Raw genomic sequence first — 26,286 nt, forward strand, 5'->3', positions numbered from 1 at the left:
GCTCGGAGGCGTCGCCTCTTCAGCGTGCCCCAAGTTAGCCTCGAAATTGCTTAAGAAGAAGCAGCGTGCCGGCAGCCTCGGAGCGGGGCACCAGGTAGCGGCTCTGTCGCCGTCCAGGCAGGGTGCTCTGCAAGGGGCTGGACGTACCTGTGTGCCCATGGAGAAGGCGCAGCAGTGAGCGTGTGGTTGAAGGGGCCGTCTTCCACGGTAGGGCTTCGGTTCCTGCGGAGAAAGAGGCGCTCAATGGCTTCAGCACACCCTGACTGAGAAAATGATGTATCCACGGGGGAGATGAAATGATTTCACCTGCCCTCCTCTTCCTCTTTTCTGTCCCTGTGCAGGAGTCTGGACTGCCCTGTTGATTTTTCGGAGTTGAGGTAATGGCTGAAGTTGGTCGGTGGGAGACGGCTGGAGGCCCAGAGTGCGGTCTGGGAGTTGCACAGCGCCGATGATCTGACCCACAGCCTCAGCCTTCGCTGGGACCGCCACGATGGGGAACAGTGGCTCAGCCGTGAAGGTCTGCACAGACCACCAAGGAGGCATCAACTGGCTGAGCCTGAGCCCGGACGGGCAGCGCCTGCTCACGGGTAGTGAGGATGGCACTGCGCGGCTCTGGAGCACTGCCGACAGCCAGTGCCATGGCCACTTTCAAGGTACAATGGCTTCTTTTTTGCTTAGTTTTTGAGTCTAAAGCATGGCGTAGGCCACACAGCATGTTCTGGTCTCTTTCAGTCTCTGCAGCTTGCCAGGCAACCAAAATCATGCTTGTTTTGGTTTATGTTTTTCTGAGTATTTGTTACAGTAATGTTAAGCAGAAGGTGTTTCAACCCGAAAGAGGTTACCAGTGCTACTGAATGCATGGATACTTTTATCTCAGGGTGTGGAACGTAGCAGGCATTCAACTTATGTCTCTTTTTGGAAGCCCTCTGTTTTACGTCCTGGTGAAATACTGACTTTTGGTTATTGTCTCTCTCTCTCTTTTCTTTTTTTTTCTCCTTTTTTTTTTTTTTAAATCCTTTTAATCATCTCATTTTCCAGACAATCTTTATTTAGAGCCTCTTGACCCAGAAGTCTGGAAAGAAACCTTACTAAATAGGCTATTTTTCCCCCTGCATTTGACACACAGAAATGTTAATTGCTGGGCTTTTTCATTTTAAATTGATTTTGCATTTTAAACAAAATTTATTATCCTTAGACTAGCATCTCAATAATGGAAAAGAAAAACTGTGTAGAAAGTGCAGTCATGCAAGGTCAGATGTGGACTAAAGTTGTTTGTATTCTCATTTACTCATGTTCTTTTCTCTTAATACAGAAAAAAAAGCAGCTTTTAAATGTGGAATTTCTAATCCTTTTTTCTTCCAAAGAAGAAATCACACTGCTGTGAATTTTGTTGTTGTTGTTGTTTTTGTTTGCTTGCACCTTTTTAACTATGGAGTACTGTGTTTTTTCCCCACATCCTGCCACGATTCTAGCTCGGGGAAAACTCGCTGCAATGGCTTTAGGCTTAGAAATCCCTTTAAACCACTAATTAACTTCTAACTAGAAAGGGAAATGTGTTGGGTAATATTCAGAATCTGGTCTATGTATTGCTAGTGTTTGGGGTAAACTCTAAAGAAGGTTGGCTAGATGGTTTGTGAACTATCAATTGAATCAGGTAATTGTATGTATTTTATATTTATGTACGCATACAGTCGTTGTGTAAATTTGTATCACACAAGCTCTAATTACTGATAAAACCTGTATCTATAACACAGTTTCAAGCTTCCATCACAGCGTAACCGACAGACTACTGTGGAGGCTGCTTTTGATCAGACCAGCACCAGACCTGGTCTGCCACAGAGGATTTTGCATCTTTTGTGTGGCTGAAGTATTGTTGATGGTTAAAATCTGACTGATGGACTTAAGTGCAGTAACCAAGATGCTTTTTTGGTGTTCTCAGGGCAGGATTACATGATGCTGTGAGAAAAATCCTCGTGGTTGAAGCCTGTCCCATTTAAACTGCTTTGCAAAAAGTTTTCACAAAAATGTGAGGATGGGTATAGTTTTGCTTATAGCCCTGGTGATCTGTTTAATTTTTGGCATCTGGTGAATTTGCTTAAGAGGAAGCAGGATATGTGTTTGTAACGTGGATTCTGGTTCACTTTTGAACTTCAACAAGGCTTTTGAACTGCAGGAGTTGTAAAATCTGTTTTTTGCAGTCAGTGAAACAAAGTGTTTTACTGGGCAGTCTGATTTCCCTCAGGTTTTTTACCATCTGTTTATTCTACAACATGATTCTATTTTTCTGATATCTTTGTCCATCTATCTCTCTTTAATCACATTTGTCCTTCTTACATTTTTTTTTTTCTGCTCAAAGAACAGTGTTATTTAAATCACAGTAGGGCCCACCAGCTTCAACCAAAGGCTGGGGCTCTCTTGTGATAGTTACTTAAGAGGAAACAATTCTGATCTTGAAAGCTTACAGTCTAAATAATTAAAACACAAGAGTGCAAGATAATACTATCCCAATGATTAGACAGGTGACAACAATTTGACACAAGAGATCTTGGACAGAGCTGGGACTTGAATCCTAAGGTGGTTTTTAAATGCGGTGCATTTAATGATACAATAGAAAAATGACTCATCTTGCTAAGCAACAACAAAAGCCTAAGGTTGTAATATTGATTCCTCTAGCATTACCCTGTTCTTCTGCATGAAATTTTCAGAGTAGCGTTTGGTTGTGTCTATTTTTATTGTAACTGTAGAATGCCAACATACTCTGAATACTGTATAAATAACTGTGTTCTTATTCTTTCTTTCTGTGTCACTTCCTTAAATTTTTGAAAATTGTGGGTTTTATTCATGTTATTAGTCATAATGGGGAAAGTATTGGCTGACTTTTTACCAGATAGGGTTTTTTGTTTGTGTTTCATTCTGCTTGGACAATGAAACTAAACTTGCTGCTGAGTTTCATGTCACTTCATTTTTTCATAGTTTCATGCTTTCATTTAGGGCTGTTTGTATCCTGACAATCATTGGGCTAGGTCGAACTGCAGCCTTTTTTTCCTGATTTCAGAAAAAGGAAGCAAAAGTATTTCTTTATTAGAAAATAAAGCTGATTTTTTTTCTTTTTTTTACTAGTTTTAAACTTTGGTCGTGTGAGTTTTGTGATACTGATATTAATTGAGCTTATTATATTTTAACAATACCATTCAGTCTACCTGGTTGGTGGAACTGTACTGTTTTTCACTTAACCTTATATCAATTAAGCAGAGTTGTCTGCTGTTAATTAAAAATGTTGTGTTTTATAAAAATCCTTAAATGTGAAGAACATGGTGGTGCATTTAAAACCGGAGTTTCAGACCATCTGTTTATTGTATTTTTCTTTTGGTTAAGGTGAAGAGCTCGACTAGTCTGTCCTGCTTGGATGCACAGTGATTGAATTTATTTCCTTTGTTATTTCCAGGACATGAAAGTTACATCACCTTTTGCCACTTAGAAAATGAGGCTGCCTTCACGTGTAGTGCAGATCATACCATTCGAAAGTGGGATGTGATGACAGGTCAGTGCCTGGCCATTTACCGAGGACACACATCAATTGTTAACAGGTTGGTTCTGTGGAGTTCTTCCCTTGTGTTCCTGTAATCTATTATCACATATATTGTCATTTTACTGCAGTTCTCCATTACTACACTAATAAAATGGGTTGTGTAAACCTTTGAGTTCATGCTGCACGTGTTCTGTGCTGCAATGATTAGTTTTCCTAGCAACAGTGCTGACACATCCATAGACAGCAGATAGGAGAGAAATGAAAGGCACACAGCATGGGAATTGAATCCAGGGCTAGGCATGAAATTCCAGAAGAAATTATTCAATTGATAACAGATGCTTCTGATAAATAGGTTTAAAAACATCACGTCAAGCATTTGTGTCAGGAAGAGGGATAAAGTCAGGGCTTTTTCTGGAATTACTATTACTGTTTGTGCAAATGAAGTTTATTAAACTGTGTGTGACCGATTGGCCTGTCAATTTAAAGTGCCTCTTAATAGTTGGACTGGATTTAATTAATGACAAATAGAGCAGTCAAAGATTGGTATGTTTTTTTTCCATTTCTTTTTTGGTGGGTGGGTTGGTTTTTTTGGTCCTTACTAAACTCAGAACACATAGGATATGTAGCTAGATTCTGTAAATAGTTAGGAAGGCTGGCTCTGTCTGTATTTTGGCACTGGCCTGATTTTTGCTTGAATCAGGAAATGGGAAATGTGTTCCCTAGTCATATGACTTTGCTGCCAGTTTGAAAGGTTCCAGAGGACCAAACTCAGCTGACAAAGAAGGCAGGTTATGATGTTCCCTGTCTCTGGTTTGGAAATACGAACTGTAGAGATTTTTCTGTTGTTATTTGTTTGTGCAGCTACAACTCATTATTTTGAAGGCCCAGTAAGTTGAATTCTTGAGCTGGTATCTCTGATTTGCTCTTCAGTTATGTAATAAGTGGGGTGCTTTGGCTCTACCTTTTTTGACATCCTGGGCTAAGTGAAATTAGGTGTATATTTTTTTTCCTGCACTCACTCTCTGTGATGATGGAAAGATGATTATCTTTGCACACTGTCCGTTACAGTTCAGGTTCCTGGAATGTTGTTTGGGTTTTTTTGTTACTTTAATTCTGTTTTAATAGATCAGTTTATAAATAATTATTTGTAAAGAAATACTAATAGAACAACTCATTTTTGATAATTATTTTTTAAAAAAAAAGCCAAAACCCCCACAACAATCTCTTAGCTAGTCTATGTAACTTATGAAAAGTACATAACAATGCTGCTGGAAAAGACTAGAAAAATACAAATGCCCAGAGTTACAATGCTGTAGTGTAAAAATGTCTACATCAATGTACTTGGATAAAGGGTTGCAATTTTAAAAGTAGAAACAGGGAAGTGTTTGATTAAAAAAAAAACAAAACCAAAAAACAAACACACAAAAAACCCACAAAAAAGTTCATAAATATTGTGTATTAAACAGTGACAAGGAACTGGGGTTATATATGTTGTGTTCATGTTGCTGTTTCTAACTTCAGGGTGCTTGGCATCAAAATTGTGACAAAAAATGGTTATGTAAAAAGAATGATACTGTTCATACATGCAAACTTTATTTTTTGCAGGATCCTGGTTGCCAAAGACTATCTCTTTAGTGGCTCCTATGACAGGACAGCCCGCTGTTGGAGTGTGGACAAGGAGAAACAAATCCAGGAATTCCGGGGCCATCGCAACTGTGTCCTCACTCTAGCTCACTATTCCTCCAGGGATGTTCTTGAAGAGGAGGAGGAGGAAGAGGAGGAGGAGGAGAAAGTGAGCAGAGACCTCCTGGTGACAGGTAGCACAGACTGCACTGTTAAGGTCTGGTGGGTGTCCAGTGGGCGCTGTTACCAGACTCTGCTGGGACACACTGGGGCTGTCTTATGCCTTATACTTGACGCACCAAACAGGGAGCTGTTTTCTGGCAGCACGGATTATACCATTCGAACGTGGAATATTGTCACTGGTGAGCAGTTGAAAGTGTTCAAAGAACATCAAGGATCAGTGATTTGCCTAGAGGTAAGAACAGAGGCTGATTCAAGAGCCCTTCGAAGGGGATATCCATATCCTAACTCATGTGGGTCTCTGTTGTCTTTTCATTCATAAAGAAGCTCTTCCAAGACAGGTTATAAATGGTAAGCTTAAACATTCATGTAATAACCAAATAATAGCACTCCATGGTCTTGAGAGAAATCCTCTTTCCAAAAAATATCCTCTTGGCTTTTAGTGGCTATCCTGGTCTAACTTCTAACTCAGTATCTGTTTAAATCCTCCTAGGACTTGAAACTCATGAGTAGGTTTGCTGGGAGGACTGTTCATCTGAGTAGGATTGTGTACACAGGATCACCAGACTGAAGAAAAATATCATGAGCAAGTAAACAGACACAGGGTCAGGTAACTTAAAAATCCAGAGTAAACTAGATAACTTAACAAAAAAAAACCCAACCAAAAAAAATCCCAAACCAAAAAATAAAAAACAACCAAACAACGCCCCCCCCCCAAAAAAAACAAAACAAACCCCAAACCAAACAAAACCCCAAAATCCAAACCAAAATTGTGGGCAAAAGATAATAGGAATGTGCAAAGCTGAAAGGAATCCTGCTTTAAAAACCACACAGACATAATTTGAGAAAAGAAAGGAAGAAAGAGGTGGCCAAGACAAGAAAACGGGCAAGGAAAATGGAAAAGAGAAGTAGAGCATGGGGGAGAGAAATCAGGAAATGATGGAGAGAGGGGAAAAAATTAGTGAAAACCTATACCCTGTTTTTCTGTTTGCAGTGTTTTTCTGGTGAATGCTGGCAGGTTTGTTAATGTTGCAGAAGAGAGAAGGGGGTTAGACAGATGAAGGAAAAGGGGAACTATCGCATAGGCACTTGTCCTGTACACACCATTATCCACCAGAAAATGCTAATAATATATTTGAAAAAGGTATAGGATGGTCTGTAATTAGTTTCAGGTCAGCAAACCTTAAATGTTTATAAATGTATGTGTCTGACTGAAGTTAATGACAATAGTTTTTCTCACTGCTATCCTTGTTTGTGTTTGTAGTCCTTAAGAGCTTTTCCTTTACAGAGGCTACAGTGTGTCTTTTTAATAGCTGTTTAATAAACGTTGCCTTTGTTTCTAAAGAAGGTAGTCACAGCTGACACTAGGAGACTACAAACCCTGATAGTACTGAAGGAATTCTATTTTCCTTCAGTTTTAGAAAGGAAGAAAACCCACACAAAATCCTGTTGCCCTGAAGTAATGTTTGCCTTGCTTGAGTAAATTCTCAGTATTAAAGCTTGTTTTTATGATATTGTGGTAATGTATTTTGAGGATGCTAAAGTAAATCTGTTACTGTTCTTAGTGTCACGTGATGTTTTGCTGTTTAATTGTAACCCTTCTCCAAGGCACAGATTGGTAACGACAGAGCTTGCTTTAATTTAATTGGGTTCTTGCTAAAATTGTTGCACAAAACTGGCTTGACTCTGTCCCAGAAGCCTGAGAAATTCAATTACCATGTTTGAATGCTCAAGAACGAGCAATGCTTCTCTGCTTGTGAGCACAGAGTTAAACAATGGTTTTAAACAAACAGAACTTCTCGTGGGGGAGAAGAAAAGCAAAACCAATACATCTATTTGGAAAACCTGAACAATTCAAAGTACACAAGACTACTGCTGCCAAGACTGTGTTGGCAACAGTCCTGGCCAAATCTTCTTCTAGCTGTGAGTAGCTGGTAGCCCCTCGCTTCTCTCATCGCCAGTTGATGTTTGAGGCTGGAGGAGTCCAGCTGAGGTACATACTGCCCCCATAGAGAGCATTTAGTTTCTAGGCCTCTAAAACTTAGCGCAGTTTAAGCAGTCGCTGTACTGCTGTTGAATAGCTTTAGGCTGTCGATCTTTCCTAATTCCTCCGCTTCCTTACTGGGTTCAACACTAGCCCTTCTGTTCCACTTGGCTGCCTCTCAGCGCAGCCCACATGGTATTTTCATTCTTTTAGAAAGGGGTCAATCACCAGAATCCATACAAAGATGTTACAACAGAAGGGAAACTTCCTGAATAGAGGTGTGTGTTTGTTTTTTTTTTTTTAAATTTTTTTTTCTTCTCAGAAAGCTCCCTGAGCCTTTTTTGCCTAGGGCTTCTTAGTGACAATGTTGCAAGCTGTGGCAGTGAGTTGAGATAGTGTTTTTCAAACCGTGGGACAGGAAGGACTTGGAGGTAGTTGTGAGTTGCTCATAGTAGCCAGCAGACAGTTTTAATTGTTGACAATAGTTCATTTTCTTCAGGGCAAAAGCGAGCTGCTAATTACACCAGACTTTCACTGACCTGGAGGGGCTGAGTTGGTACCAGCAATTAAAGGTAGTTACCTGTTCTCCGGGTGGTATAATGCTTTTGTGGAGAGAGTAAAGGGAAAAAAAAATACAGACTTATTTTCATTTTATTTATTCAAATAAAGATCCCTAAGGGAGGGTGACCCTTCAGAAAGTTTGAGAAATACTTAGTATGATCACTCATCCTGGACACAGATCAGGAAAGATTTGGATATTGAGGCCATATTTTCCCCAACTTTAAAAAGTACTGTTATTAATGGGAATGTCCCAGGATGTTCTAAACTGCTGCAGATCATGTCTGGACTGTTCCAGTTGTCTCCCATTACTTTCCAGTAAATACCGATAGTGTTGCCGTAGCAGTGAATGGAAATTCCTGGAGCTTCCTGAAGGAGTATTTCTGGGTAGATATCCATAAAGCACACCCATGTTTTTCACCTTGCTTTCAGCAGTGCTGCCTGTGGAAAGCAGAGAGGTGATGCCACAGGCATGTTCGGGTTTTGGTCTAAGACCCCTTAGGTGTTGTTGCCAGCTAGCATAAGTTAGAGGAGCATGAAAGAAACTCTAACTAGCATGGCAGAATGGGAAGTGTTGGTGAGCTTTTAGCTTTCCCTTTTTGCCTGTCCTTGGTGGTCTTGGAGAGCGGAGTGCAGAGGGTGAACAGTTCAGAGATTCCTCAGGGCTTGTCCTGTTCTCCCCAGGTCAGTCTGTTGAAGGTGGTTGACCAGCTGAACTGACTGAATGTGGTCTGTTGTCAAAGGAGTTCTGCGGCATGCACCAGCTTGTTCTAATGCCACTCTTCTTTTTCTTCCACTATCTAAATTAGACTGACAAAGGTTTTGCCAGACTTTCTATCTACAGTGGGAATTGTGTGTGAGCTAGGTGCTTTGGCAGCCGTGACTACTTTGCTCTCATAGTCAGGCAAGGTAGCTAGCAGTGGAGCAGCCAGAACTCCTCACTCTTTCTCCTGCAGTGCATTGATAGCTTGGCAGGCGAGGGACAGCAGCTGTTTTGAGTGCTCCCTCTTCATATAAGAGCCAATGATGAAATTTTATAGGAAGCGATGGGAAAAAGCAAGGGTGGGCTGAATGTAATCACACAGCTTATGCTAGTTCTTCCACTTAAAATTTCAGGCCTGGCTAGAACCCAATATTTGTAATTAATAATCAAACATGCATTTTCATTAACGTGACTGCCTGCAATAGGCTGAATAACCCTGACAAATATTTACTTGTGTATGTTTTTCTAAATGTCTCCAAAGTAGCTTTGCAAACCGTTCACAAGGATTGCTTTGTCCTTTGCTGATTGTTCTGCCTCCGAGTATTTATCAAAATTGTGCTGCCAAAAGCTGGCAGAGAGAAATGATCCAGCTTGGAATTTAGCTTGGATCCTATAGCAAACATTCTTGCGAGAAAACTCCTTTCTTGCAAAGGGAGTTTTAAATGAACATGAGTGGGCAAGGACTTGCTTCTGGTTTTCCCGCAAAAGATCCTTTGTTTGGACCATTCCCTTTAGTTGCCTTTTAAAGCTGACTAGAAGAAAAGAATGCTTTGAACAAAGCCATTGCCTGAACTCCGTTTATACCCTTAACTGTTGTGATCACGGGGACAGAATTCTTTTCTTGTCATACCAATTAAATTAAGTGCACATATTCTTTGTAATTTGTGTTTGTATTTGTTGTGTAATTCATCAGAAGATGAAGATGTGAATTAAAGGAATATTAAGGTGTACAACACCTGTAGAAAAGAAGCATGTTTCTAGGACAATTACTTTGTACTGCAGTAAAAAAGTTGAAAAATGTTCTCTAACAGCCAGACCAGAGAGCTCATTCTAGATGGACTCTTAGGAAAAAACCCTATTTCTTGCCCGCAGGGAGTTTCTTAGCTTGTTAAAATGAATGTGGTTTGAATGAGATCCTGAAAGCCTAACTCGGACGAAGGCTTACATAGTTGTAACTTGAGATTGGTCCAAGTTGGTGACTTTTAACTTAGAAGTGGCTGTGAGCAGAGGAGCCAGCTGGCAGATGGTAGGAATACTGACCCCCATGTGAAGAATAAGCTGGTAATGGGACATGTGGTTGCTGATGTGAACTCATCATGAAGTTCCTGGGAACTAGTCTGAGTGTAACGACCTTCAGAAAGAGGATGTGTCTAAATCTGTTTGGAGAGCCGATTTCCTCTCCTTGGATGAAGGTTAAATTGTTTCTTATAGCAAAGGTTAATTGGGAGAGCAAAGTCCATTCCTATAAGGTTGAAATACCTGCTAAACAGCTCTTTTGCAGATATTTTTGGCATTCATACAGGTAGAAATTGTCTTAAGCTGCTGCATATATTCAGTTCAGCCAAGCTTATGGAGCAGTAGGGTTGTAATTGTTTTGAGAGACCAACCCCAGATGGGATGGTTTGGCTTTTTTGTTCAAACTGTGGTGTGTCTGGGGGTACAACCAAGGTCAGGGTTGCATAAAACTGGCATTTTTTAATAGTGAAACCTGTAACTGCTTCAGCTTTTACAACCTGTATTTTGCTACTGCTATTTCTTTGCTACTCACAAGCAAGTCTGTCTGAACTTTTTCATGGAATAGCACGTCTCTAGTACTTTGGCCTGAGGATTAAGACAAACTTACTCTGTTCATGTGTCTCAGTGTTTCATCTGGCTCAAAGCAAAGTCCATCAGAGTAACGAGAAAAATTAACAGTCCAGAATTACAGATATCAATGCAGTGATTTGTTTTTTTGTTTGTTTGTTTTTTTTTTTTGCTGTCTGGCTGAGGCTTTGGAACTGGGCATCTGACTGTCACCAGATTTTTAATTCTTTTGAAGCTACTTGGGTTTGAAATGTCCACTCAGCTTGTTAGTATCTGAGCTGCAAATCTGGTCTGTGTTGTCTGGTCTGCTACAGGTGTCCTTGTCTTGCCATACTTTTCCTTGTCAGGAGCTTTGTTGGGCAGTTAGCCAAAGTGAACAAAGTGCTCAAAAGCTAGCCAAGGAAAATTCAGCTTTGAAAGTATCACTGCTTCTCCAGGCAGTTGCAGATTAGAATATGTAACTGTTTCTACTGATCGTTTTTAAACCAAGAGTTGACAGACTTGGGTGTATCTGGAAACATCTATGGAGTTAAATTTTACATTTTTCCTTCTAAATAATAAGAAAATTAAATTCTTTAATACAAATAGGACTGGGACCTATGGAATTGGGTAAAAGTTGGGAGACTTTGGGCTAGAAAAGCCCAGTAGTTATGGACCCGAGGACCCAGCCCACAAGTATTTGATGAAAATGACTGCGCCGGGATGCCCATACACAAAAATGGGTGCAAGTCTTGGCAGCGGGGAGGCTTAGCTCCCACTGAAGCTGCAGCATGATCTCACATCTTGGTGAAGAAGTCAGTATACTTTGTCCAGTTCCTGAGGGGGGACAGATCTGCTGAGCCTAACGTGTCAGTGGGGATGTTTAACTCAAGGAACGGCAACTGTGCTTAACCCAAGGAGCAGCAACATATTGTTTTGCTGAGTAGTCTAACAGAACTGGCAGATCTGGATTACATGGCCTCTGCAGGCTGAGGAGATTTGAACCCATTTGGAGAGTCCCATAACTGGTGGATAGGAGAAGCCAAGCTGGTGTAAGGATGTTAGCAAGAGTCCTAGAGGGAGAGCCGGCAGAAAGTGACCTAACTAGAAATCAGGGCTTTGGGGACCTGTCTGGAAGTGGGTAGGGCAACTATGTTACAGTCTCTTTCTTGGGCTTTTTAGGTAGTTTTCAATACAATCATGACTTAAGAAAAATGATGACAGGAGCCAAGGACCTGTGCTGCTGGCTGACCTTAGGACCTCCACTGCTTCCACAGCAAAGGTGGCTTGTGCCCAGCCAGCTTGAGGGTATTTGCACAGTGTGTGCAACCTTGGTGAGTTGGAGCCAAGGCTGCCGTGTCTGTGGTGTTGGAGCATAGCCATACATACCCTTTGGATGTAAACTCTGAAAGAAGGCTCTCGAGTGAAAATACCAATTTGACACAAGTCAGATTGGATGGGCGCCTCTGTCTTGCTCTTCTCAGACAGAATCCCATCTGGTTTTCATATACTCTCTTAACCAGTTTCAGGGATAGTGTGCACTGTTGCTTGTCACAACTGCCCTGAAGCACGGAATGCTTCCTGTGCGTTGTAGAAAGGGATGGTTGCAGCCTGGATCAGCCTCCCAAATCAGGACTGTGCTCTGGGATTTGGGCAGTCAAAAGTGAGGATGCTGTAAATTTCAAGTTTGGATGTATTTAGTTGCATTATATCATGGTTCCACATCTATAAAGTAGGGAAGGTATTTATTTTATATTACACAGAGTGTGGGGCCTGCCTGTAAGGTGCTTTGGCACAGTATGTGCTGATTATTAATATTTTGATTAAATATAGATATCCGAAGTGTTGTGGCTTGGCTGGAGTTGTAAACTAGACCTGTCTTTAGTCAAGTGAAGGAGTTGTCATCTCACCTAAATTGATATAGGTGGCTACAGCTGAGAAGGTTGTCCTTGTCGGGGTGAGAAATAGTGAGTTTTAAGGTGCGATCTGTTTCAGACATCTGCTTCAGGATGAGATGAGTTGTGCCCTAGACTGCAGTGACTCTAAGGGGGCTATCTGAGCTGTAGATAGCTGTGTCAATTTAGATGATATGATGCCTGCATCATCTCACTAAAGGCAGATCTGATTTGCAACTTCAACCTGAGCTGATAGCTCTTGATGGCTTTCTCCACTAATAGCTATTTCGTGCTCTGTGTTTTAAAAATACCATGGAAATGAGAGGCCATGTGACAGTCAGAGCCCATACTGGGTTTTGCTGTAGGCTGTGCTGCAGGCTTTGTCTGTGGCATCCAGTAGATTGTTTAACCTGTTCATTGTTCTGTTTCCATGCAAGGCTGAGAATCCTTTGCTACTGTGCTCATCTGCTTAAACTGGTGAGGGGGAGGAAGATGCATAGAAGTATATCATGGGGCAGCCTGGGTAGCACAAAGGCTTTGAATTTAATGAAGATGGTTGGTGTGTCAGCCATCTTGCCAGATCTCTGACTGGGCATTGGACGCTTTTATGGCTCTTAACGATCCTGGTGCTATAAATTACCTGAGTAAGACCGCGTCATTTAACACATTTTTGTATCTAGCAAATTAGCAAATCTAGGCAAGTGGCAGCTTTTCTGTTTCACTTCACCATTTATACGCCCACTTAAGTGTAGAAATGAAGCAGCATAACCTAATGTACCATTAATGTAGAGTGGCATTTACTTGCAGGAGGTTATAACTTAGTGTTTTCCCTTGTTCAGTGGGTGGGTTGATGCTGCTAGCAAGGTGTCTGAAAAAGAAATGCAATGACTTGGCCAAGAACAACGCAGCAGGATCTGAACTCAAAGCATTCTCTTCATTTAGCAGGTGCAACATGGCAATGCTCTTCATGCCCGTTCAGATTAAGCCTGGAAGTCAGGTTACCTTCCTCAGGCTGACTGTGTAGCTCTCAGTTTTTGTAACTGCTGCTGGTCATTCCTTCTCTTTCCTCACTGAGATGTACTATTAATACCATTGCTAAAACAGCTTAAAACCAATAGGATGTGACATTTCAAAGAACTGCTGGCTTTTAACAGTGGTATGTATTTTACAAGCTCCTGATGTTTAGCTATGAAAACTGTCCCAAGGGCCAAGTTCTGCTGGTAAGAATTGTGGCATGCACTGCTCCCAACTGGGCTGGTGGGACCTGCATCCACTCATCATTTTGGTCTGCCTGCATGTATTTCTTACATGACTTAGCATAGTCCCATCACTGTAGTGTTTTGTGTCTTAAAATACCTTTTGTTTCATGTTGTTATAACACAGCACAAATGGTTTTTTTGCACAAAGCTCCCTTACGATGCCTTTTGGGAATGGGGTGATTCTTTGGAATGGGAGTGGAGATGAGAGAGCATGAAAAACATTCTAACCTTACAGAGTGCGCAAAGAGCGGGAACCGAAGGTTTATAATAATCTAAGGTGGCAGAAGAACCAGACCCTTAAAAGTGACCTAAGAGGAAGACTCATGTCAAATTAATTTGTCATTTGTTCCGCAGTTGGTTTTGTGGAGATATCTGAGAAGCGTAAGGGGTTAGTTCTCTGCTGGTCATTTGTACGTTCTGATCTGTGTGTCTGGAGGGCAAACAAGGTGTCATTACTCCTTATGTAAATTTTGTTTCTCTGCAGAGGGGTCAGGGTTTTCTCTCCTGTCTCTGCATCCTTTTGATACAGAGATTGCTGCATCATGCTACAGAGATGAACCTTACCTCGAACTACAGCCTGTGGATGGCTGTGAGAGCGTGCGATGGCTGGCTGCCTTCCTTACACTGCCTTTGGATGGCAGGTGTTGGGCCAGTTCTCTGCCTGGAGGAGTATGCGATCGGAGCTGTATGTACGATGGCTGTTAAAAACCTTCAGTTGGTTTGCATTAGATGGACATAGAATGAGAGATTTTCCTCTGCGCTGTGGAGTTTCACTGCTGAGCTGCCAGGCTTTGGATAGTTTGTTACTGTGCACTGGCTAGTTTCATAGTGTTACACAGGTCAGTTATTTTCTCTCTGTCTCGGTTTCCCAACATCAATCCTTCCTTTTGTTATTCTCTCATGTCTGTGTGGAACAAAACCCAACCTCCACCACCAGTGAGTTCACACGACGTGCAGGATGACTAGTGTAATGAGGCCCTGTTCTTCTTTGGGATTTAGAGGCAGAGCTGCTCTAAACACACAGCAGAAGACAATCTGATTGAAGATGTTTAAAAACCTGTGTAAGGATGGTTAATGATTTAATCATTTGATAACACAGTCTAAAAGACTTGTGGAAACACAAATACAAAACAGTTTCAAGGAAGAGTTAGTGTTTCCCAATACTGACCTTGTGCAGAGTAATCGCGTTAAACCCTAGTTTACGTTGCGTAGGATTTTATTTTTGATTAATTTTTTTTGTGACTCAAAATGGTTCTGGAATTTCTGTTGCAATTAAAACTTACAATCTGATAAGAGTTCTTGTCAAATATGTTTTACAGAAGCTACACTGCAGGTTTTTTTTGAGGCTGTATTAATGTAACTAATTATGGAAGTAGGGCTAGCATTGTTAAGCTCACTGAAATCCTGCCTGCTTGCACCAGCAGATGGGCTGTATTTTTTATCTTCTGAAATGTGGGAGGTGTTTTTAAGGCCCAGAAGTCAATGGGAGATGCAATCGTGAAGAATGCAAGGTTGGTTTTGCTCACCGTCCCTCTGTTTCAAGGTGTAGTTGTTGCTCTTTGTAACAGGCTGTTGAGCTGGAAACTATGACTTCAGATGAGTCACTTCAGTGGAGTTCTCTCACGAAAGTGCCTGAGAGACTATTGCTGATGTTTTTGTGTTTGTTTTTTTTTTTTTTTTTCCTCTTCCCTTCAGCTAGTGAATCGGCACTTGTATTCAGGAAGCGCGGACAGGACAGTGAAGTGCTGGTTAGTAGACACTGGAGAGCGAATCCAAACGTACAAGGCTCACAAACACAGCGTTAGCACTTTGAAATACCACGCTGGGATCTGTAAGTTGCCTTCGTATGTTCAGCCATCGCCTGTCTCCTTTTCAATGTTTGTCTTTGATTGAAGGTTATTAATAGAGAATACTGTAATTTGAAGGCTTGTGAAATCGTCACTTTTTTCCAACTCAGCATGTTTATGTTCAGTATCAAACTTCGCTGTACTACTCCATGTGGGAAGCTTAGATCTTCCCTCCATTTTCCACCTCCCTCTTCTGGCACATGAAGAGGCAGTTGCTTTATTTCTGTTACCAAGGGAAGTGGCTTAAATCCTGAGCTGTCTTTGAGTTGTTTGTATAGCCGTGGTTTAACCTCGCTAGTCTGATGTCTGTCAGTCTGCTTCTGCTGCATTCTTGGGGACAGCAAGTGCTGCTGCTGCTGGGTATGCAGCCCTATGCCTGCCTCCCCTACCTTGTAGGTACTGTGTAATGGACTGCCCTAAACCAGAATCACATCTCAGATGTTCCTTGCTTCTTTCTAACAGTTAGTTCTTCCTGTTCAGACTCTGACCATCTCCTAGACTCATTTTCCACAAGATCTTTTCCCTTTATCTGTCCTCTTTCATGTATTTGTTCCCCAAACCACCTTTCTGCAGTGGCCAAGCGTTGCTCGCCTTATTAATGCTCGGGACTCAGTTCCACTGCTTTCAGTACTCCTGATTGTAGTGGTACCTGTACGTAACTGTCTTATTGTTGATGTAACAGTATCTGCTGACCATGAAACCTCCCTCTTTAAATCCCTCTCTTGGCTGGCTTTCCTTCTGCACGTCATATATCCATTTATAATTTAGAGTTGCAAGACTGTGCCTCTGTGTTTATCAGCCTGAACCTCTCTCTATGTTATCTTGGTCTTATCCTGCCACTGATGTTAGACCTGATGTGCCTTCATTTGTTTCTCAAACAAGTGCTTCTCTCCTTCAGCATAACCGGGATGGTAATGCCCATCTTAAACTAATCTAGAAATTCATAACGCTTTTCTGATTTCGATTTCTGTACTTCAGCTATGAAGCGAACATGTAACAACAAATGAATGGTTGCTATTTGGGCCTTGCTATCTCTTTTGGCAGATCATCAGCGTGATGGTGATAAATGGCTGACAAACGCAAGACGGTACACATTAGACAAGAGTCGTACCTGCACAGGCAGAGTACAGTTTAATGGCAGTTGTCTAGCACCATGCTTGACATGGCTGACTGATCGCATTTATAGCAGAGTAACTGAATTGATTTCTTGATTATGTTTGGAAGCTTACCATGTAACTAAACCCGTAGGTAGATTTTGATTTTAATCAGGAAGCCTTTTTTTGGCCTTCCTTTCAGCATTAGACCCGCAGCACTACTTTTCTCTGTTAAAATAGTTAATCGTAATTTACGGTTAGTTTCAGCTCTCCTCACTTATATTGCAGAACTATCCCTCTCTCCTCTACCTGCAAGTTATAATTTCTGCTAATTTCAGCTTTTACAGTTGGCTAGAAGGCTGAAATAGAAGGGGAATGGATCTGAGCTTACACTGCACTCTGAAGTTGTTGTTGCTCAAAGATGCAGGCAGGTAGGGCAGGGGAAATGAACCAGAAATTTTAATCCAAATTCAGGATGAATACTGGCAGATTAAATACCGATTTTTTTTTTTTGATTTTTTTTTTTTGGTATATGTGTGTTATCCCCCTTTTAAAGATACAAAACAAAACATTGAATTAATCAAGACTACCTGAAGGCAAGATAACTGTGCTAAGCTGATGTTGGTCTGATCCAGTGAGGAATCTTCATGTCTGGGTGGGAGACGGAGAGACTGTCTCCTTCATTAATGAGACCTTCAGAGCTAGGTTTTTTCAGTGTTGATCCTGCTTTTCATGCAACCAGTGTAGACTTGACCAGACTCTCTAAAACCATCATAAAGAAAGTTTAGGCTCAAACAAAAGTTTCATTATCTGATGCCACCTCCATCAACTCTGCAGCTTTCTCTCTCTTCCCCCTCATCCTACCACCCTGTCCCTGCCATACACATACATGATTTTTGCATAACACTCCTTTTTTTTTTTTTTCTTAAAATGTAGGCACTATTGCTGCATTTAGTCAGACCTGTGAAGAACATCCTGATAGTGTGATAGGAGTGTTCACGGAGTTATTTAAGATCTCACTTCAAATCAAATGCAAAAATACTAACAGTGTCAAACAGGGAGAATTGAATTGTTCGACTTGAAGCATAGAAAAAATGTTATGGAAAAATATTAGGGACTTGTTTGAATAGAATTTAGATGCATTTTAATTCTTGAAAGAGGAAATTTCCCCTTAAAAATTAATTTCTATACTGTGATCGCTTGCATTATTGTAATACATTGATCACTTATTTACACAGCACCTAATAGTTTTGTTTCAATTAGAATTACAAAGATATGTTCACTGGATACCAAATGTTGGAGCTAGTGTAGCTTAAAATACTAGCTGTTCACCTGGGACAGATCAGCACTGTGTGTCCATTCTCTGTTTTTCAAAAATGTGGAGAAAATTTTTCAATATAAATGATGTTTGTTATGGTTTATGCTGCATTTGCACCAGCTCAAGAACATGGAGAGAATCTCAGCTGAGAAGTGCTAACTTTCTGTTAGCAAGCAACAGAATTAAGGTCTTCTATCTGATGAGTACCCAAAGGCTCATTACCCCAAAGAGTTTACGGTCCAAATAAGAAAATACAGTAGGAGAATGAGAGGAAAAAAATATATGTGTGTTTCCAAAATGGCTTTATAGTGTGCAGGGATTCCAGACAGATCTGAGAACTAAGCTTTAAAACTTCAGAATATGTTTCTAGTGGCTTTCCTCAGTCTGCTTGTGTAATTAATAACATGGGGATTATTAAAGCTCATTCTCAAGCTAATTTACTTAATGATATTATGTTGGTTATTTCTCTCCTACAGTATGTGCACAGTCATTTAAAATTTAATGTGGTTTGTATTTTCTCATGTTGCAAAAACTCCAAGGGAATGTTTAGAACCTGTTCTCCCTCCCAAAGGTCTATGAAATTTAAGTAAAAAATAAAAATGAATTGTTGATTTTATTTTTTTTTGTTGCTTGTTTGTTTCACAGGTGATATATATAAGCATATATTTAAATGCCAGATCTGGGTTAGGATCAATAACTCTCCTTTGAAATTCAGAGGTGCAAAGAGACTTCCTAAATCTGGACTGACAGTTCAAAAGACATAAAGGATGTCTGTCAAAAGCAAAATCCTGATAGTGATAGCTAAAGTAAACTGACAGCTGCATAGTGAAAACAGCTCTTAATTGGTTCCTACTCTCTGCATGTGTGTAATAGTATTAAGTGATTTCTGTTCACTGGGGAAAAAACAATCTGTACCTTGTTCCCTGTTTTACATTGTTGTTACTCATTTGCAGATTGGGAAACAATTCTTTTTCAGGATTGTGTTGGCAATTGAATTTATAGTTGGCCTATATAAAATGACATTGATTTTCCACATCCAGATGTTTCTTGAAGGTGTACCCAGGAAGTACCCAGCCTCCTGCTGTTTAATTTGAAGTTGGAAAGCTGATGGCAGTAGGTAGCCTGTTCTCTCGTTTCTAGTTGTAGTACTGACTTTACAGCCATGATAATTTCTTCATTTCTCTGTAGGAATTCAGTGCCTAACATCTTGCAAAAGATAAGGAATCTGTTGTCTTCAGGCACTTCAGTTTTGTAAAAATCTTTCTGTGCTAGTGGCTTTTGCAAAGACACGAAATGCAGGGAGCAGTGAATATATTGCTTTTTGCAGTTCTGAAATATTTATCTTTAGGTAAACTTGATGAGTTTGGGTTAAGTGAAGGGAAGTGAGTATTTATGAAGACAGTTTGTAACCCATAAAGCGCACAAATGTGCTCCTTTTTGGGCGTATTGCTAAGTATAAAATCTAAATATTCAACACTGCCTTTGAGTTTCCGGATGTGGCAATTCTGAGGATCTGATGTGAAGATCCTGAAGTTTTGAGAAATTGTTCCTTGAATGTGTTAAGGTACCCTAAGGAAACCTGATGAACAGCCAAAGTCCCTGGTCATGCTTAATTTACTTAACCCCACCCCTTGTCACACATGTGCAATATAGCACATAGAATACAAGAGTTATAGCCAAACCTCTGAAGTAAGTCTGTGCTGTACTGAAATAGAGATTATAGCCTGGGCCTTGAATCACTTAAAGGCTCTACTGCTTGCAAAGATCATAAGCCACAAGATGTAGCTGAAGAAATCAACCTCGCTGAAAGAATTTATAAAGCTTCTTTGTAAAGCTGCTTACACATGCCGCGCACCTCTGAGGACAGAAGATTTAGCTGTGGTATTTCAACAGAGATGGCCTTACCTACTGATAGTAAGCTTTTGTTGAAAATGGGGGGGGGGAACCACAGGATGTTTTAATGAAGCTAAGGCCAAGTTCATGTCATTAGTGTGGGAAAGGGTAATGCTCTTCCTGTGGTTTGCAGCTTCCCTGTACAGACGCTTCTGCTGCTTCATGCTGCAGCAGAAGTGATGAAGATACCATAGTACTGAATGGAAACCTGGAAATAACTACGGTAAAACAAACAGAAGGCTTAGGGGAAATCCTTAAAACCAGACTTGAGATAAATTACCTGCTTAGAATTATTGAGGCGTGTTTAAGCAGGGAAACGTATGTGGAGAAGGGCAGAAATAGGTACCTGAAGTGTGTTTGGAGTGAAATGCTGATGTATGTGGGAACTTCAGGCTTAAGGCAGTTCAGTGTTTTGAAATACACAGATAAAAACAAGCTCGCTGGCATCAGCGAAATGAAAATGACCTGAACTTGCTGTAACTGAGAAAAGAATCAAGCCTAAAAATGATACATCATGTTCCTTTGTGAGCTGGTTTTAGGTACATTTTTGAACTCGCATGAACTGACCTTACGTGGCCGCTCACATCTGGCCATGCTCTGTGTTGTGTGGTTGCATTGCAGTGTTCACAGGAAGTGGTGATGCCTGTGCCAGAGCTTTCAATTCCAAGAGTGGTGTCCTGCAGAAGATCTTCCGAGGACACAAGTTTATCATCAACTGCATCCAGGTCAGGAAGGGGTTTCTTTGCTGGGATTTTTCACTTCTGATTGCTCTCTCATTTGTTTCTGGGAACTGGTGTGGCTGGCTGTTCTGTGTGTCTTGGATTGGATGTTGTTCTAGGGTAAGATAAAATATAGCAGACTTGAATATTCCTTATGTGGTTTTAGAAAAACTTGATGATAAGGATAAGTGAAACCACAGAGCGAGTCCCCAGAGACAGTCCGATGTCTGTGATCGGAGGTTTGTCAGGTCAGGTTAGGCAAGTAACCGTAAGAAATGAGATGGAGGTGACTGAGCCTGTGTAGGGGCAGGGAGTGGACTCTGACTTCATGAGACCCCTTCTGTTGATGATAAGTATGGGCAGTGCGCTAGGGGGGAAAAGAAGTTTCTGCCTTATCCAAGCATAATAATGTACATGATTATCTCCCTAAACCCCTGGGCATGGTATCTCTCACCAGTCTCGCAACTGCTTACCATCTTTTCTGATCTTAGGGAAGAGCTAGTGGTGACCTCGATGTGCTACCCTGTATATAAACATTTATATCAAATATTGCCATCAGGATCTCTTTTTGTGAAGATACAAAGATGACAAAGAAGCTCTGTATTGATGTCTGACTGACATCCTACCAGACAAATGGAAGAGTCTCTGCCACTGGCTTAAAAATTTTCTACAAGTTAATTAAGTGCCTGAAAAGTTGCCCGCATATTGTCTAGGGATTTAAAAGTTAAAGTTTAAAAGTTAAAAGGGGAGGAATTAGTAACCCTTGGTGGCAATGCAAAGACCAGTGTCATGCAAGGAATCCTGGGGGAAAAGTCTGAATCTATGGATGCTTTATGCATTGAAGAATCCACATGTCTCTTCATCAGGATCTCAGTAAAAGAAGGGTGAGGATTTTGATGAAGAATGTGAGACACTGTAAGTATTTCTGGCAGGCTGACAGTTGAAAGGAAAAAAGAGAGGAGATACAATTCCTTTTGGAGTTGATCCCAAGCATGCAGAGTTGTAAATATGGTTATCTTTGTATATCTTTCCGAATCAGCAAGTAGCTAGTTGGTCTTAAAGTGCAAGCTTTTGGGTATTGAGCAATTGGTTGTGTAGCAGACGGTCACCTAGATGTATTTGGGTGATAACTGATACAATCACTCTGGGCAGCCCTAAGTATTGACAAGACCAAAACTTGGCTTTGTGGTTGGTTGGTTGGTTGGTTTGTTTGTTTGTTTTTAAAATTTCATTTCTAAGTGTACAGGGCAAAAAATCCTGAGAAGAGAGAGGACTGAGAAATGGCAACCTTAATACAATCTTAAGTATATGGATGAGGGGGCTGTGGTTGTGCGGTGCTTCATGCTGATGTAAGCCAGACTGCCGGTGGGCTGCTCGCTATCACGACCCGCTGCCGGAGACTCCGGGTGCCCGTGGTGGACAGGCTGACTCAGGAAGGGGAAGAGGATCAAGACCAAGGGCTTACTTCTAGGGTGGGATGAGGACAATTGGAAACATAACCAACAGCAGCAAATGTTTCATTAAGGAAATGAAACTACAGGACGGAATCAAGGTTAAATTACTGCAGGTTTGGAAGAACAAAGAATTTTGAAGGAGGAATTGTACCTGTAACTTACTGGAAAGGAAGAAGGGAAATGAGAAGGAAAGCATTCCTGAACCCCCCCACTGCCTGCTGATTTTGGTGCCGCCTTAAGCTTCATCTTCAAAACCAGCAGTCTGAAACCAGCGCAGAAATTCCCAGCTACAGCCTACTCTGACATTGAGTTTAGTTCCCCATTGCTTTTCTAGTGGGTTTAGGTTATAAATAACTCTTGCTGTTTATATTTTATGGCTCTATGAAGTGGCTGAGAAATGAGTCCTGACTTGGTAATGTCTCATCCACTTCAGCAGCTTTTGTGATAATTTATACCGGCTCTTGCAATGAGCTATCAGGCCTTAAGTGTTAGGATCAAGCTGTTTCCTCTGATTTTTGACAGTTTGATTGTGCTGATTCTGATATTAAATGTGACCCTGTTGTTCCAGATCCACAACGAGTTGCTCTACACAGCTTCCCACGATGGCACGCTAAGGATTTGGGACATCCGGGGAATATGCAAGAGAAATAAGCGACGTTTGAAGAAGGAGAGGTCTGCCCAGGGCAGGAGCTCTCAGAAAGGAAGTCTGTCTCGTCTCTTCAACAATAAAGTTGGCTGTATGGTACAGCAAGAAAATGGGGAACATGAGGCCGTTGAACTAATGTGACTGTCCAGAATAGACTTTCCCTCAGTGACCAAAGCTGAACCTTTTGTTTTCTGCACCACTGTGTCCTTGTCAACCAGAACTTGGAAAGAGATGGGAGATGGCTTTGCTTGAACTGCTTTTTCAGGGGCCAGGCTTCTCTGTGACTGTCAGATGGACTCAAGTCAGATATTGTCACTGCAGATGCCTCTCAGCTGAACAGTACTGGGATCGGGAGGGACTGCAGTGTGGTTCAGGTGATGTACTTCTGTGTGTGTGCAGTTAAGAACTTTACTTACAACTGGTTGTTTTCAATTCTCTCTGGCACAGAGGTGTTGCACACTTCTGCTTGTCTAGTATCTAATGAGGAATGTTTTCTCCTGTTCTGTTGCCCACTCACATGGCCTCTGTTTGGCCGAATGTAGCGATGAAAGGTGCCCTGCAGTACGACTATGAATTCAATTTTCACAGCTGACCTTCAGGTCAGGTTTTTGCCGATTAGACCAACTGATGCAGGATGCTATTGGCTCAGCAGCAGGAGTTTAAAGCAGACTGGACCTCTCTGGGAAGCTGGGAGTAGTAGGACAGAAATTTTTATTTTTTTTTTTGTTAACAAAGCATAAGCTAGAGAACAAGCTCAACCTCAGACCTCTTGTACCAAGGTCAGCCGTTTGCCAAGGCACAGCAGTTGTCCTCCTCCCAACAACCTACTGGGTTCTTTTTTACCTCTTATGATTTCACACTTCAGCAAAGGAAGCATCAGTGGCCTCACGTGTGTCCTCCGTGTGCTGCCAGAGGTGTGTGCTTCCAGCCACACGCTTACCCCCAGGTGTGGTTCACCCCATGTCCCGATGGGCTCGTCGTCTCGGAAGGAGCAGGAGTCAGAAGCTGTTCCCTAGGCACCAGGTCTACGGTGACGACTGCACCACCTCTCTGGGCAGCCTGGACCACTGCTCGACTGTCCTGGGGGGGGAAAGGTTCTCCTTATATCCTCTGGGAATGCCAAATTGTGTTTTTCAGAGGAGAGGAGAGCAAAACAGGAGGATTTATTGGGTGCTCTAGATTTGTCACCGTTCCTCCTTACGAGGCTACGTCTGGCCTTGGTTTGCTAGGTTGTTAGTAGCAGTGGATAAGCAAACTCAAGAAAAGTTCTCCCAGTCTTTTTTTCCAGGTTCATCTCTCTCTGATAACCACTGAGCCAGGAATAAACAAGGGTTCTTATATTTTTCTATTTGCAGATATTACTCTTTGTAGAACCAGTACAAAAATATCTAACCACATGTTTTTATTTTTATGGCTTTATTTATTCTGCACTACAGCAAGATAAAAATGCTGTAATCCTTTTTTAGAATGGACTAATAAACATGTGGCATCTAGAGACAACTAACTGTCTCGTTTTTATTTTCTTCTCATTTAGAGAGGCTTCGGCTGGCTGCAGATGCACAGCAGTTAAGAACAGATGGAATATGAGGGGAAAACCCCACAACCCATATATTTTGGGAAACATTTCTTGTCTTTCCCTCACTGCTGGGGCTGTAGCCCAGCGTGCTGTGGAGCTGTCCTGCCTCCCGCCAGGCACCAGACCACCAGAGCTCAGTTTCCCTAGGCAGGGGAAGGGGCCCAGCCACAAACAAAAGCGCAGTCTTAAGGAAAAGCGAGGATGACGAAGAACCACACGCGCTGGCTTAGTGCTCACGGTGGTGGCACTGAAGACCCCTACTCTGAAACCCTAACAGTGCGTCATTGGGTCGGGCCTGTCATTGCTGCTACGTACTCTGCTGGTCTCTCCCACCGAGCTCTTACCTGAGAGATTTCCGGATCCGTTTTGTTAAATGCTTACCAGGAGAGACTAATGTGGGAGGTCGGCCGCGTAGCACAGACTTAATGCTACTCTAAACCTCTCAGTCTGGTCGTTGTAGCTCAGTACTGGCCCTGTGAGACATGTTTACGGGATGGTGGCACTTGATTGCTGCGGTGATGACTTCCTATGCGGCTCATTTTGTTTGTATTTCGCTTATGAGGTCAATGCTAAGTAGGAAGCCTTTAGCAGAGATGGACAGAGTTGCACAGATGGTCTGGGCTATACTTTTTGTTTAAAACTTTGCACACAGTGTTAGACACGAGAGCTTATCTGGCCATAGCAGCTGCGCACGGAATTAGCAAATGGATTTAATAGACATAGATCTCATAAAGAGTGGAATTAATGAGTCATTACCACTTCTGCCTGTTGCTAAACATATCACAGTGTCTTCAAATACATAGTCAAAATTAACTTAAAATGTTTAGCCAATGCCTCCTGCCCTGCTGATCTCTTAAAACTGCACACACAGTTACTTGAGGGCAGCACTGGCAGAATGACATCATTGAGGCATGGCCTCTCTGACAAGCACTGCAGGTTATGATGCTAATTTTAAATTCCCCAAGGACAAACCTTCACTTCTTAAGTTGTCACTGCCAGTTTGCTATGCAGGCCACTTCAAAGAGGAGAAATACTGTCTGTACAGCCCAACGCTGCCCTCGGTGCATGCCTCGGGTTAGCATACGGGAATGCCAGTAGGTTTGGGAACCCCTCTGGCTAAAGGAAGGAATAAATTTGTGCTTTCCCATCTACATCTCATTAAAGCTACATCCATTGCTTTGTACATTTTCAGTTTTGGTCTTTTGTATTTTCTGGTTTTGCTCTGCATTTTGTCCAGTGGTTCCTCAGTGCTCCCCTGTAGAGAAACAGGATAGAATGGTTGCTGGGGCTGGTATTCTAAAGCCTGTGATACTGGCTTTAGAAATGCTTCAGCCTTTGGGAAGGAGATGCAAAATTACTCAATTTTTATAGTACTTGTCTTGATACAGAATTATGAAATACACATGATTCCTTAAAAGTGTAATCGCTTGCTGCTTTTTTCCTGGCTACCTTAGCCAAGGGGAGCAAAAACCCAAACCCACTCCTGCAGCCTAAGTCCATCCGCTGGAACCGAGCAGTCATTTTGCAGGCCAAAGCTCTACTTCCTCCGGTACTGTGTTTGCTCTAACCCAAGTTCAAGCCCTCATTTCCCCCCTGATAAATGCTGGGTAAGAATGAACTGTCACCAGCCAGAAGGTTCATTTTCCAGCAGCTGCTGTTAGGCCTGGCTTTAAGCTGAGATCACGGCCCCTTCCCCTGTTCCCACCCGCTCCGGCTCTGCGGCTGCAGCAGGCGGGGCACGAGCTCCCTCTACCGTGAGAATTAAGTTAAGCAAAGCAAATAAACCACGCTTAAGGGAAGCTGACAAGCAGGGGAACTTCGGTTCCTAGGGGAGAGGAGTGCTTACAGAGCAGAAACTGAGATGTTATAGAACACACGCAAAGCCCCCAAATATTCCTCCAGAACGTTGAAGCTGAGTACAACTACAGAGACAGTGCCTGAGCCAAGTTTTGTTCAACAGCAGGTTAAAGAAAATCTTGTCATCCCCATGAAATCCATCAATCTTAAGCCACGTACCTGGGAGAGGTTAAGAGGAGTTGCTTGTTTAGTTACAAAAGGAAATGCCGCTACCCAGGTGACAGGAGTCTGACAGGACAGGGCCCTGCTAGGTAGTTCCTACTGGTTTTTAAAACCAAAGTGTGCAAGACTCTTACTAAAAGCAGCAGC

General features: G+C 41.9%; 1 protein-coding gene across 1 annotated transcript; it reads left to right on the forward strand.

Moving 5' to 3' along the window:
• Window positions 1–490: 490 nt before the first annotated feature.
• Window positions 491–22,685, forward strand: WDR86 (WD repeat domain 86). Its single transcript, XM_009702556.1, has 6 exons — window positions 491–653; window positions 3,446–3,587; window positions 5,135–5,567; window positions 15,269–15,404; window positions 20,347–20,450; window positions 22,467–22,685. Exons 1-6 carry the CDS (start codon window positions 491–493, stop codon window positions 22,683–22,685), a joined length of 1,197 nt encoding a protein of 398 aa, XP_009700858.1.
• The last annotated feature ends 3,601 nt before the right edge of the window (window positions 22,686–26,286 follow it).

This window comes from Cariama cristata, unplaced genomic scaffold (assembly GCF_000690535.1).
Source record: "Cariama cristata isolate BGI_N322 unplaced genomic scaffold, ASM69053v1 scaffold21166, whole genome shotgun sequence".
In the NCBI taxonomy this organism is placed as follows: Eukaryota; Metazoa; Chordata; class Aves; order Cariamiformes; family Cariamidae; genus Cariama; species Cariama cristata.